This window comes from Myotis nattereri (genome assembly GCF_964212035.1).
Source record: "Myotis nattereri genome assembly, chromosome: 3".
Taxonomy (NCBI): Eukaryota; Metazoa; Chordata; class Mammalia; order Chiroptera; family Vespertilionidae; genus Myotis; species Myotis nattereri.
This window is the reverse complement of record NC_138077.1, coordinates 12,167,316-12,182,360: the sequence shown is the minus strand read 5'-3', so window position 1 is coordinate 12,182,360 and position 15,045 is coordinate 12,167,316. Positions and strand designations below refer to the sequence as shown.

Below are 15,045 nucleotides of genomic sequence, written 5' to 3'. Positions count from 1 at the left end.
TTGTTTGTTAATCCTCAACCAAGGATATTTCTTTTACTTTTATGATTTATTTTCTTGTTGATGCCCTTTCTTAACTAACAGTCATACATAAAGATGCTTAAAATGCTCAGTAGCATTTTTCCATTGCTTTTTAAAGAGAGTAGGAGAGGGAGAGAGAGAGAGAGAAACATTGATGTTAGAGAGATACATCAATTGGTTGCCTCCTGCACATGCCCCACCTGGGGTCGGGGATTGAGCCTGCATCTGAGGCTTGACCGAAATCAAACCCTTCAGTCCACGGGCTGATACTCTAATCACTGAGCCAAAGCAATGGAGCTGTTGTATTTTATAATCAAATACAACAATTCATTTAGGTTTTCACCTCAAACATTGTTTGTGTTATGCAGTTTTTATCATGTGGCTCTAGAACACAACTGTAGAGGGGCGTTCAAGTCCATCTACATAGATAATACTTTTCTTACAGTGTATGTCACATCAATGAGGGCGTGCTTGGCAACTTTCCTTTAATATACTGACTCTCATTTGAGAGTAAACCCATTTTTATTCTTTCAAGGCTCAGTAATCATCAACAAAATGAAGACAGGTTTTTGCAAAAGAAAACTAATTTAGCATGTTAAACGGCAATCTCTCTCTCCACCCTCCCACACACCCTGCCCCAAGTCTGGAATGTGAAATTTGGTTTGCTTCTAGAGTTTTCTAACTAAAAACAGTATGAGATGCTAATAAGTATATCACATTAATATGATATGTTCCCTTTGGCACCTCCAGCTCATGCCCCAGGAAGTTCCTTCATAACTTGGCAAAGCCTCAGAAGCTGTAGGCTCAGAGCTTCACTTCCCTATTACAGCCTCTGCAAGAGAAGAACTGAACAGTCTGCCAAGGCCGGGCTGGCTCAGGCTATGGCTTCTGAGAGGCATGAAACTTGCAGCTGCCCCTTCTTTCCATAAGAGGACAATGTCTCTGGTCTCTACTGGCCTTAGGAGCAGCTTTATCAAGTTCAATGGCAAAGAGGAAACTGAACACATAGTTCTTCTATTTGCTCGCAAGGGCTGGACAGGCTGATCTAAATGCCACCCAAAGCAAAAGTAAAGAGGCACGCACAAGACAATACGAGGAGTCATTACTTGCTGTTTCAAAGAAATACATAAGATTTAACCCTCCCTTTCATGAGCACAAGTAAATGAATATTTATAAAAAAACAACTAAGCACACTAAATAAGCTACTTTAAATCCCCTTTCTTAGGTCAACGGATCTGTCAACAGGCAGTTGAATAAAGTAACAACCTGGTCTCGGTCCTTTGACCATCTGTCTCTCGCTCCAAGTTCAAAAGGCTCTTCTGAATAGTGTTTTGATTTACACTGAGTCAACATTCCTTTGGACATGCCTCATAATCTGGAGCAGGTTAACAGAATGATCACCTATTTAAGATGAGATATTATACCCCATTGTCTATGACTTACTGCCTAAAGTAGCCCACAGTGTATATGACAGAAGAACTGTTAACAGAGAGAAATGGAATTTACTTGGGGAATACCTTGTAATAATTATTTGAGTTGAACAGCAAGATGCAAATTACCATTCCTTCCAACCTGTCTCACGTGGGAACATATTCCTCTCATTCCCAGTTAGTCTTTGTGGAAATATATTTCCAAATTAGTCTTAATTTGAATGTCTCTATACTCAGGGTGGCAAAGATCACTATGATTTTTATTCTCCTCTTTTTAAATATGGACCTTGCTGGCTGCTGCTTGTGAAAAACAAAATAATCAACCCTTGTTCCAGTCTAAAATCATTGGTTGTTCCCAAGACTCCATGAATATAAAACCAGGACACATCTGCTGTAGGGTTCCATGCCAGGAAGCGGTCTAGCAGCCACCACTGTGGTCTGACCTCACTCCCCAATCATTTTAGTTAGGATTCCTTTTTGGATGTTTATTCAAATTATAGGGCCATATGTCAAAGCTGGTGAGTTAATAAAAAGAACCCTAGAACCGCACTGACTCATCATAGAAACCAGCAGAGCTGGTGTGGGAGGCACTGCCTCAGGCTTCACCCACTCGGTGTAAATGCCCACACACACACAAAAATAAGAGAATGGCATGAAAACAGACTAAACTACTCTGCCACAGTCATGATTCAAAGGAAAGCTCACAAAGATATTTGCTTGAGTTTCGTCAAAAGATACATGTACCCCGATGTTCATTGTAGCAATATTAACAATAGCCATGATATAAAAACAGCTAAATGTCCATTGATGGATGAATGGATAAAAGATGTAACACACACACACACACACACACACACACACACTCAATGGAATTCTACTCAGCCATAAAAATAAAATCTTGCCATCTGTGACAACACTGATAGACTCTCAGGGATTTATGTGAAATAAAATAACTCCAATAGAGAAAGACAAATACCGTATGACCTCACCTATATAAAATCTAAAAAACAAAGCAAACAAAACCAAAGCTCATAGAACAGATTGGCGGTTGCCAGATGAGGAAGGTAGATGAAATGAGTGAAGGGGGCCAAAAGGTACAAACTTTCAGCTATAAAATATGCCATGGCATGTAATGTACAGCAGGTGACTAGAGTTAATGGTATATATTACATATTTGAAAGTTGCTAAGGGAGTAGATCTTCAAAGTCCTCATAACAAGAAAAAAATAAATTTGTAACTATGTACAGTGATGCATGTTAACTAGACTTATTGTGATGATCATTTCACAATGTACATAAATATGAAATCACTATGTAAAGCTAATATAGTGCTATATTTCAATTATACCTTAATTCAAAAAGATAAATAAGATAGAATGAGTGGTTTTATTTTGGAAGAGCTAACTGTCTTGTTAAGAGGGGTACAGAGATAGGCATAGAGGTAGGCAAACAAACATTGGCCATATTTGTAATTCAGGTAACAATATTGGGGAAAATATGAAAAGAAGCATTGGAACTATTATAAAACCAAAGAAGAAACACATCTTTGGTAATTTACGATATAAATAAATGTTCTTGTTTCCAAATACTTAAATCAGCTATAAACTATAAAATCTACGTACACTTAAAAGTAATTTCTTATGAAAAACAAAGAAAAAAAGCAGAATCCTACATAATAAAAGGCTAATATGCAATTGTCCCTACGGGTGGGAGTTTGACCGACCAGGAGTTAGACATGTGCTGACCACCAAGGGGCAGCACGGAATGAGGAAGGCTTCAGCCAGCAGCTGGGGAAGGGAGGCCCCGGCTGGTAGCTGACAGCTGCTAAGGACCCTACCCATGGACGAATTTCGTGCACTGGGCCTCTAGTAAGTTAATAATTCTCTCTTTACTTTCATGATTTCTTTTCTTGTTGATGCCCTTTCTCAACTAACAATTATGCATAAGGATGCATAAAATTCTCAGTGGTAATGAATGCTCTTTTGTTGGTCTGGCTAGTGCTGTAAATATTCTATTTTAAACCTAGACTACTTTGAATTCATTAAATCCCCAAATCAATAGGTTTATTAGGAACAGAGAATGGAAACACTGTCCTTGAAATCCGCATGCTGTGTTTTCTCCCAAAGAACAGAAAATGTGATCAAGTGGCCACAGTCAAATTGTAATAAGAAATTATAAGCATTCGTTCCTTAGCAGAAGTTTCTTGATCTCCTGCCATAGATCTCAATCCTACGCCATTCTGGATTTGTTCTGCTCGAGATTCCTGCCAACATCTGGTTTATAATAACTCATGTTTTTTATTAATTTTGAATGCTAAAAGAAAAAAAGCACAGGGTAGGAGACAATTATGCCTTCCTGTCCCCTTTCCTTCCTCCTGCTTTTCTCATAAATTGGTCATTACAGCATTCTGTGAAAGAGCCAGCTCTAAATGGAGAGCTACAGTATTTTTAGCCTTGAGGTAGCTGCAAAATGAAGCACTTTGATAAATAACCTCAGTGCCAACAGTAAGAGAAAACGGAATCCTTTTAGCATAGATTTAAGGGAGACTACAGAGGGCAAAAAGGCCCAATCATTTTGAAATAGCAATTTGACAAAGCAAAGGTTGAGCTGAAAAACAGAAGAAACAAGGGGATTCTGCCTTTTTGAAGGGTTCAAAGGTGATTAAAACAGAACATGGGCATTGAAGGGGAGGTATATTTTCTTTCAAATAATGATTCCATCATTAGCTGAATAAAAAATAAAGTTCCAAAGAGCCACTTTTAATAGTAAGGGGGGCTCTAGTCTGTTTGGCTCAGTGGATAGAGAGAGAGCTGACCTGAGACTGAAGGGTCCTGGGTTCAATTCCGGTCAGGGGCACGTACCTCTGTTGTAGGCTTCTCCCCGGCCCAGGCAACTGGTTTGGGCGCATGCAGGAGGCAACCAATTGATGTGTCTCTCTCACATCGATGTCTCTCTCTCTCTCTGTTTCCTCCCTTCTACGCTCTCTAAAAAGCAATGGGAAAATACAACTGAGCATTTTAATGTATGATTGTTAGTCAAGAAAGGGCATCAACAAGAAAATAAATCATAAAAGTAAAGAGAGAACTGTTAACTTATTCTGCTTTTTTCTTTGTATTGAAGGATGCTTTTCAAACAATAAACCATATTGTACAGGTTTTATCTGCATTTTAGAATACTACAAAGAACTTCCAAATACCTCTCAGCTTAAACAATTAGCACCCATGATCAACCTTATTTCATGTATATTCCTACTTTGACAGTGAGTCATTTTTAAATGTTCCTTCAGATGAAGAACAGCTACAGGAAACAACTAAAAACTCAATTCAGAAAAGCCACTCTCCCCAGGGAACTCTTGCTTCTTTAGCTTTGGTGTTAGGAGTTTAAATGGTGCACGTGTCCAATTAATGGAAGTTCATCATTGCCAGCTTCTCTTGCTATTGGAAACAACCATTTAAAAATAAGGCAAGAAAGATTTTAAAAAAGGTTATCTCTCAGGATTCAGTATCTGGTATACTTACAATGACAAAAATATTAGAAAATAACATGCTGCTAATCCAACTTAATAGTTGAGCCTCTCTTTTTTTCAGAAAAAAATTCCATGATTCTGATGATCTGCATATCCTCCCTGTCACTGAGATTTGAAGTTTACTGTTGCCCTGTTCTTAGGCATTTTGTAACACTCAAGATATCTGAATCTCCATCTGTTCTGTGGATGTATGACTCATTAGTGGCCATGGCTTTAGTACTATCTTGCTGAATAAAAAGCTCCTGATAATTTAATTAGAAAGACTCAACCATAATTACTGGGTGAGAGTAAATTATTAGTGTTCATCAACTTTCTAGTCCTGTGCAATGGCTTATTCCTCTACAGTTTGGTACTATTGACAACACCTCAATTAAAGCCACACGTACATGAAAATAGTTTGTTACGAGAGCTACAGGCAGAGATGCACATATCTAGAAGATCTGAGCTTCAGTTCATTTAAGAATGTGATGATTTCTTTGATTTTTGTCTCTTCTGCAACTTATTGGAAGATTTTCTTATACTTATTTAATATACAGTATTTTAAAGGCTCCTTATACACGGCTATCCTACAAATACATCTAACAAGAATATTCAGTTCTTCAAGAAACTTAATAGAATAAAAGTTAATTGGAAATCCTGTCTTCTATCCATGGTGTAGACTAAAAACTCTACTGACTCTCCTCCTAAGATCTTGCTCAACAGTGAATTCCCCCTTTTGAACAAAAGCAAAGATGATGTAGTTTCTTTTCAAAGAGTGTAATCTGAAGTACACTTGATTCTGTTTGTTAACACACAGGACTAATCAGACCATCATCATCTGATCCACGCCAAACACTTGCCTGATGATAATACAAACAATATTTACAAGGAAGTACTAAATTAGAAAAGAAAGAGTAGAATAGCTTTGGCACAAAATGTAAAAAGCAAGCCAGGAAGTGCTTTGGACCATTGCAAGGAGGAATTCCTGTAATGGGTCTACCGATCTATAATATCCTGGCTGTTCTGATTTCAGATAACCTGCATCTATTTCCAACCCAATTAACAAAGGGCAGGATTTATTACAGAGAGAGATATACTACATGCATATTGATTATTTGTGGACAGTTTATGCACCAAATCTCCAGGGTGACATACATTTCTTTTATGTTGAAAGATTCACTAGCATAATTGCCATCCATGTACTTTTGTGAGGTAAAGTTAAACAAATATGGGCATTTGGGGCTTTGCAAAGAATTATGTTATGTGATGCTTTATTCCTTTTTCCAGGAAAAACAGGGAAGGGAGAACTTATATATGTCACTAGGAGAACTAGGGACATAAAAGGTAGTGGGAACACATGTCAGTTTCCTGGTTTTGATAATGTATTGCAGTCATGTAAGATGATGTTACTATTGGGGAAGTGGGTGATGTGCACACTAGACTTTGCATTATTTTTCCAACTTCTTATGAGTGTATGATTATTGCAAAATAAAAGTTTAATAAAAGATTATGGGCACATCGTTTAATTAAGTTTAAACAATCACGTGGTTCAGACAATAACCATGGCTATTGTGGGCAGGGGGACGGGAAGGCTTCCAAGAAAGATGTCAGCTACTGAATCTAACAACAACCTCAAGGTCAGCAGTCACAATTTCATGCTTTTGCTGTGCTACTTATGATCAGTGTGACATAGGCTAGTAACTTTCTAAATTGTAAGTTTGAGCCCTTCACCTATAAAACGGGGATATAATGCGACACACAGGTGACAACAATAGAGCATTAAAAGATGAAGGGTTGTCTTCATTAAACTGTCAAGTACCAAAGCACCGTGAGAAGACAACTGCTGACAAGTAAAATCCAATAATAAATGGTTCGTTACTGCACAGATATATCCTAAGTCAACTTATAAGTATCCATATATTTGTGAGTATGGATAGTGAAGACCCCATGCAATTGCTAAGGGGAGAGCTAGTGCCAGCCCCTAAGAGTGTCACTTTCACTGTAAAAGGGGATCTGCTCTTTTTCCTTCCACACATGAGAACACTGGTGTTTGCTGATGCAGATGAACTCCTTCTCTGATGTCCTCCTGCAGGAGCAGAGTAGGTTGATACGCACAGCATCAAAAGAACAGCTTACTTACCAACTTCATCCTGGATCTCCTCGGCCACAGCAGGAACGTTGTAGAGGAGGGAGAGAGACTGGTTCATGCGCTCGTAAATCACACGGAGGTGGGTCATCACCTGCATCGAAGGAAGACAGTTCCAGGTAAGCCATCTCTGGTATAAGGAATAGCTATTTTCCTTACCAAGCACCACGGACAGATACAAACTTCAAAGTGAAACTGACAAAACACGGCTGAAACTTTTACCCTTAAAGGGCATCCTTATGTTCTTTCTTCTCCCATTTTTTTGTTCTCTGACTTTAGAGCTGCTTTAAACTCCCCGTTATATTGTATGCTTGCAACCATAAAGTATAAAGTGAACTAAAAAGATCATTTCATCCAACTCTGATTTCTTACTACCAAGGCCCCTAAATAACCTCTGATGTCCTAGTTATATTTCTTTGCAAATTTGGAAATAGATGAGAACATATTTTAATTCTACTGGATATTTCATGCAACACAATATAGATATATTTTAAATCCTTCTATTTAAAGAAATGTAGGAATTTCATGTTTCCAGAGGTAGATGCCAGTTGGGAATGGAGGAATATAAAACATACTTATTACAGGACTTATAGGCTCACATTATACCCAATCATTGTGAGTTTCTGATTACCTACCACAATGTAGTTGAACCGATTTTAGAGGTTTTGCTTTTATACCATTTGTGTTCTTCATTTTAGTCATGAGATTAAAATGGTTCCTTTAAGAATCAATAGCAGTAGACATTGAAGATTTTTATATTCCTTATTCATAACTCAGAGTTGGACAAACCACATGTTGCCCTAAGACAGTGGTCGGCAAACTGCGGCTCATGAGCCACATGCGGCTCTTTGGCCCCTTGAGTGTGGCCATGAAGTTTCAATCGCACTGTATGCGCACGCCTGCACGTGGTATTTTGTGGAAGAGCCACACTCAAGGGGCCGCAGTTTGCCGACCACTGCTCTAAGACATGCCTTTAGAATTTACCAGCTATTAAAGAGCAGTTGCATAAGAGCCAGAGCTCCTCTGGGAATAATGAAAATCTGGCTCAAAGACCAAGAACACCGGCTGGTCAAAGCTGCAGGTGATCACCAGGCTTTGTGCTCACCTGGGACCGGATCTGAGCAGCTTTCTTCGGATCCACCATGCGCACGTGTTCAAAATGCTTTAGGGTGTGCTGCCTGTCTTTCTGTTCAGCACGGACATACTTCTTTAGCATGTTGAACACATGACGAGGCTGTGGGCAAAAACAGAAAAATTCAACTTTATGCAAAATATTGTTTCTTCCAACGGCCTCTGGGTCAGAGGTCCCGCTCATTCATCCCATGGTATGAAGGCATTGCGAGTCGTCTCTTTGCAATTCTCCGTTCCAAACATTAGTCCCATTCCTTTGTTCATGGGCAATTACTTAGTCGATTGGTCACTTTCCATTTCTAAAAGGTCATTGAATATTTGATATATATGGTGACTATCCTCCTTAATCAACATTTCTTATTAAACAGCAGCATTCTGCTGTAGAAGGAGAGTTGATTTGGGAAGTTAGATTTAAGTTAGGTCCTTCCCTTTTTCCACCCAAATATATACATGGGCCTATGAGACCACATTTCTATAGGCACAGTCTTAATGGTTATCTCAGCAGTAATGTTGCCCAAATAATCCCACCATCAGTAGCATGTAACAGTATACTAACCAAAATGAGGAAAATAAGAGGCAACTTAACCACTACTCACTTGTAGGCCAAGAAATAACTGATAAGCTCTAAGAGACATTAGATTTTCCAATGCGAAATGGTAGTTATTTTATTTTGAAATTTAATTAAATTCTTCCTATGCCATTCGATTCTAATTTTTTCAGCAACAATTAAATTTCTTCTTAAGTGCTTCTATGATTTTCTAATAGGTTCCATTTTTATTCCAATCCTACTTGAAACATCCATCCTCATAAAAGAAGGACAAAACTTCCTGTGTCTTCAACAATTCCACTGCTATATGCATTCTACTGTGTGATTTTATAAAATGTTTTCCAAAGATACACACTTCTTCTTCATTAAAACAAAACCATGGGAGCTCATGTCAGGAATAGAATTTTGGCGAGTTGAGTAAACCCAATTATTATTAAGTTATGAGTCATGGGCACCTTGAAAAGCGGTTGGAAGGTACAGAATTTATTCCCACACAGAGGGTTTGGGGGGCGGGGAGACAGAAATGGCAATATCTTAGGGGATATGCCTCCCCTTCTCCTTTTGCTTGTTTAATGGGGGGCCACCTCCCTGACATCCCGGGTGCAAGCGGTGTTCTTCCTCTATGCTCCCATGAAATGCTACGCAGATCCCCATGATTGCACTTAACAAAGTCTATTAAATTATTTATGTTTCTGACTACCCTCTTCAACTGTGAGATATTTAAGGAGCAGTTTTGTTCTGGCTCATAGGAGGTGCCCTGTACTTAGTAAGTTGCTTAATGTCCTCCATAGGCCACATTCCTATACTTAAGAAAACAAGTAAGTAAATACAATAAGAAAATAAACCTGCCCTCATCCGCCTTACTTATTTTTATCCTAGAAGAAAGGTGCTTCTCCATAATCTCAAAAAAGCTTGATGTATATAGCTTTTGGCCACACACCATTAGAATTCTCACTTGTACTGTGAAATCGGTTGAATCTACAAACCAGAGAATGGTCTTTTCAATCTTAAAAGAAGAAGAAAAGTAGTAAGAGGTGACAATTGACAAACTACATTGATAGTATATATATTTAAAAGACGAGAGGCTTACATACACTAATTTGAAAAAGGCAATTTTTAAATGGTAAGCACCTAAAGGCTGACTACTGTTGAATGTGAGGAATTCCCCCTGCCCCCCTCCAAAGATCCCAATGCACTCAAGAGGCCTCCTTAAGTCTTTTCATGGTTCTATTGTCCCCAATTCAAACATACTGGTTTATACAGGGTGTCCCAAGAATATGAATATATATATATATACACACACACACACTCACTGTAACAGCTGGTAGCTCAATTTTGAAAATGAAATATATTTTAATAAACACTGCCTTTATAATTATTCAAAGTGTGTATACATTTTTTGGGAAAACCTATATATTGGTGATGCTGCAAAGAAACTGGGAGAGATGTGGACTAACACTGCTGCATATGACAAGCCATGTGCAGAAGGCTGCTAAGCTGAAGGAAAAACATGAAAAATATATTCTTGTATTAGGCTATGTGGCTACAAAAGGAGTCATCAAGGCTGAAAAAGCAAGAAAAAAAGAGGAAAAGAAGAAGATGAAGAGCATGAAGAGACGGACGGAAGAAGATATGATAAATAAGCTAATTTTTTGGTCTGTAGAGCATTTAAGTTCCCTGTACACAGCTCACTGAGGGATGTTTTATATGCAGCATTGGGCAATTGGGATATTATTACACTTGATTCTTGCTTGTCATTGAAACCGAGGCCTAAAAACTCCCTCTAGTTCTATTGCAATTATTCGTCCAAAGTTGGAGACAGACAGGGTTGCATCTCATTGTATTTATCTATGATGTCGCTGCTCCTCACGCAACTGACTGCCTTAACCCTCTTTCTTAGTTGCTCTGTTTCATTTTCTTTCCCTTGAAAAGGCTTTACTATTTGAAGAATTTTTTAAAAAGAGCTCATGTTAAAAATACTTCGATCAAACATAAGGATTATTTTACATCATAACTTCCTTTTTTGCAGGTGGTTACCATGAACGTTTCTGAACGGCATTTTATCCTGAAAGAATGGTCATGACCAAGTGTGTGCGCCAGGATATAATGGCTCCAAATTGGCCGAGGCATTACTGCAGGGGGTCCTCAAACTATGGCGTGCGGGCCACATGCGGCCCGCCAAAAACATTTATCCGGCCCGCCAGGTGTTTTTGCCGCCGCTGTGTGCATAGGAATTTGTTCATAGTTTTTTTTAAACTATAGTCCGGCCCCCCCAACGGTCTGAGGGACGGTGAACGGGCCCCCTGTTTAAAAAGTTTGAGGACCCCTGCATTACTGTATTAAGTTAAATTTCAGATTAGGGAATAGAGAGACTTTTTTTTTTTAAACTAACATCTGGTCTCACTGTGTCTTCTACTACCACCACACACAACACCCATGCCCACAGGCTAATTATTTTAAGTTAAACATCAACTTTTAAATGAATGAGTCTCAAAATGACGTAAATCTCAATTTGCTCATGTGTGCAATTAAGACAACGGACATTTTCCACATAGAATATGCGAGTATTAAACATGTTCTGTGTTACTTACTGAGCATAATGCTTAATCCATAGCAGGTTCTCAAATCGCACTTATTTCTTCTACTCACTACTTGTTTCCAACCCCCACTTTTCTTTCAGCTAAACAATAATAGTTCAAAACTTATGGACTGCTAATAGGAACAAGACCATGTTTTAAGTGCTTTATGCTTAGAAACTCATCAAGTCTTCAGATCAACTGTAGGACAGGGATAGCTGCTCACCCTGCTTCATGGATGAAGGCAGCAAGGCACTGAGGGCTCCATAGGGGGTTACACACTCAGTGGCAGAGAAGTCAGTGGGGGAGCAAGAACAGGTAGCCTACTCTCCCAATCACTAGTGATCACGCCTTTCCAGGAAACTCTAAGAGGGACCAAGCGAAAGACATTCTACAAAGTAACTTCCAGCTTTGGAAACGGGAATAACTGAATGGTTAGAAAAGAGAGTATGTTCTAAGAGTCCTTGCCTGGATTTCTAGTTCGTAGGCGCTCAGATAATATTCTGAGACACACTTATATCTTCTCTCTCTCTTTTTTTATATCTTCTCTCTTAATTGTGCAGGAAAACACCCAGAGTTAGCTTGCTCAATCTCACAATGACTGTCCTTGGTTTTTGACACTCCACTATGCGTTGGCTAACGCGTCGGGGAGGAGAATGAGCAAGACAGGAAGGTTAATCTGTTTCGGATTACTGGAAAATGATGAAAGGTATTTGTTCAAAGTTAGGCTTTTGTGACAGTCACAGATTCCAGTTCCAAATCCATCTTTATCTTTTATTGAGACGGATAATTAAATGGCGAACGTGCTCACAAGTTTCAAACCGCTTATCTCATTTAATCCTGACACTTCTTACATGCTTCAGAAACATATTCCGAATGTGCCCCCCTCTACGTCCCTTCAGCGTGACAGGGGACAGCGGCACATCCGGCTTTCCTACTCCCAGGCCTCCGTGTGGCTTTGCTCTCCCTCCCAGGGAACAAAGCTCCTGCAGAAACAACGAGGCCTCAGAGGAAGCAATGACCTCATCTGTTTATGTGAGCTCACATACACACTGTGTGTGCATCCACATACACATGAGCCTTTTCTTCCTCGTGCCTGCGCCTCGGGCCATGAGATAATTCAGGAAGGCATTACCATGTCCCCCGAGAAATGAATTACAGGGCTCTCTGCTTGGTTGATTTAATCAAGCAAACACATTTCTAAGAATTATGCTTAGAGATGAAAAATAGAAGAAGCAGATTAGCTCTTATGTTGGAGTGGGCAGAAGAATCACACCACATAAAATGTCGGTTATGTCCACACCTCAGGAAAAAAAATGCAATTTTTAGTTAAGGAAAACAGATAACATTTCCCTACTCTGTAATGTTTTCATTTTCTCTAGATTATAAAAACAGAAAGAGCTCTACCTTGGGTCTTTGATTTGTGCACATTTCAGTTAAAAAAAAGAAATAATTGCCTTTATAACTTTTAGCCAGAATACAGATTCCCAAGGCTTAAAACTAGCTATCTCCAGAACTGTATCATGTATTGCAGAATAACAGGAAATCCCGTTTGTTTAGGGCATTTTATTTTACTATTTTAGGACAAAGACAAATGTCTTAATATTTTAATTAAAAACACAGAAACACTCAGAAATGATGGGGGGGGGCTGGTATCTTTATAGAAATATATTCTCTTAAAGTAACTTAGGTATTAGTATTGTCACAGTGCTTATATTTAAGACAGGATTATCGTTAGGATTAGAAAAACAAGCATTAAGAATTTAGTAGCTATTGATAGAAATTGAGTTTAAGAAACATATTTTTTTACCTCTATGTGTAGAATTTCAATCATTTTCAAATCATGAAATCTTCTATAATTAGTAATAACATTTTTTCCGCTAATTTTTCCTTATTTCACACTTAAACATTCTATGTATTAACACTAAAATCTGGTTTTATTGGCATTAAATGGCTAATATTAAAATTCATAGCAAAAAAACAGGGATAAAAAGAAAATCTGCCTTAGGGGACTCATTACATCCAATCATATTTATTGTCACTAGTGTTTCTGAACGATGTTTATACATAATTACCGAGTATCTATTCGCATCTGATGTGACACTTTACAGTTTGCACTAAATTTCCTTCACAATCACACTGCCTTTGAAAAATCCACCAGGAAGGAATTTCTTAGAGGACTAAGAGTAGGTGATACTAAAATGGGTTAGAGTTAACCTGAAAATAGACTTAACCTGAAGATTTACATTTTGGAACATGGACCATTTTCCTATTTTGGAAAAATGATATAACCTATCTCTGGCTGCTGGTACAGTTCCTGGCACAGTATTTCCCCAGAAAAGACTTAACAGCCTCCATAGCACTTCACACTAGTGTCAACAGGAAGATGAATTTCACTAATTTCAATGTCAATAGCTCATCTCCTTATGGCTTGCGTTTTGCTATCAGGTTCATGTAGGTGATTTTGAAGGAAATTTCATGGCCTTTCCCTATGAGAGATCAATTTCTTTTAAAAAAAACATTTCCCCCACTTTTCAGATGCACTGCCTTTTTCACTTAGTTCTCTAATGCAGTTTCATGAATCTGTTCTCCCTGGACTTGGCATTAAGCAGGCACACTTGACCGACCCAACGCCAATCGCGACGGAATGTGCAGACTTTCATCCCGCGGTTCACGTGGGCGGGATATCAGAACAGGACTATTCATCTCCATTGCCCTCCTCTGTGGTTTCATGCTTGGTCCAGGAATCTGGCATCTTATCAGAAGAAACTTGTGCCTTAAGCCCCTTCTGAACGGGAGGACATGATCTGTCAAGAGCCTTTAAAAGCCCGGGTGCAATCCTGCCACGGAGGAGGAAGTCCATGAGTCACTGTGTGGGGAGCACCCTAGCCTTTCCATGTCACAAGGGAGTTCATCAGAAAGCCCTCTCCTGAGGCACTGAATTGCACCCTAGAGGTTCCCAACCCTGGGAAGGGGGAGTGGATCACCTGCCACGAAAAAGCAATTCTCTCCTGTTTTCAAAGCAGGTTCGGGCCCATGATTTTCACAGCTCTGCACCTTGGATTTCTAGAGCATATGGAGAGAAGGCACAAAAGCTTTGTGTGCCGATGAAAAAACACAGCGAAGAGAGTTGAGTCTCTCTGTGCTCGTGATGGTCTCTTGGTTTTCAGCATTTCACACGGACCCTCACGATTGCATGACAAAATTCTGAAAACAAAGCAAAATAGTACCCCCTAAAAACAAAATAGCCCCCCTCCAAGACAACACAAAAAATTCCCTGAGCATTCAGGGAGATGTCCATGGGGACCTTTGCACTACACCGTGTTGACCTTTAAACCTAGGAGCTGAGCTAAATTTTTGAAGTCCCCTGCGAAATTCACCGACATCCCCCAGAAGAGCACGGAAATGATTTTAGTCGTTATTAAAATGAGTGTAAGGAGGCAAAACACAATTCTGTGACAAGCTGAATACAGAGGTCTCAAGAGAGCAATGCAGGAAATGACAGTCGATTCTTGTCCCGCTGCCCCCCATCAGCTTCCTGAGGTGTGAGAATATGGTGGCATTAGCTCCATCCCTCCTGGCACATCCAGATTACTTTTGGCTCTGGCCTTGGGCTGTGACCGAACATGGCAGCACCCAGGCAAATCGCAGGCCATCTCCCATCCCTCCCCGGTCCCCATGGAGGCAGGCAGA

The 15,045-nt window shown here is 39.4% G+C and overlaps 1 protein-coding gene across 7 annotated transcripts in view; it reads right to left on the bottom strand.

The window, feature by feature from the left end:
- Window positions 1–15,045, bottom strand: part of APP (amyloid beta precursor protein) — a 223,047-nt gene that overhangs the window by 47,799 nt on the left and 160,203 nt on the right. For all 7 annotated transcript variants that reach the window (XM_081086575.1, XM_081086576.1, XM_081086570.1 and 4 more), the window contains 2 exons: window positions 8,204–8,332; window positions 7,093–7,192 (listed from right to left, as the gene is read on the bottom strand). In XM_081086575.1, coding sequence (XP_080942701.1) covers window positions 7,093–7,192; window positions 8,204–8,332 — 229 coding nt within the window. The remainder of the gene's footprint in view (window positions 1–7,092; window positions 7,193–8,203; window positions 8,333–15,045) is intronic.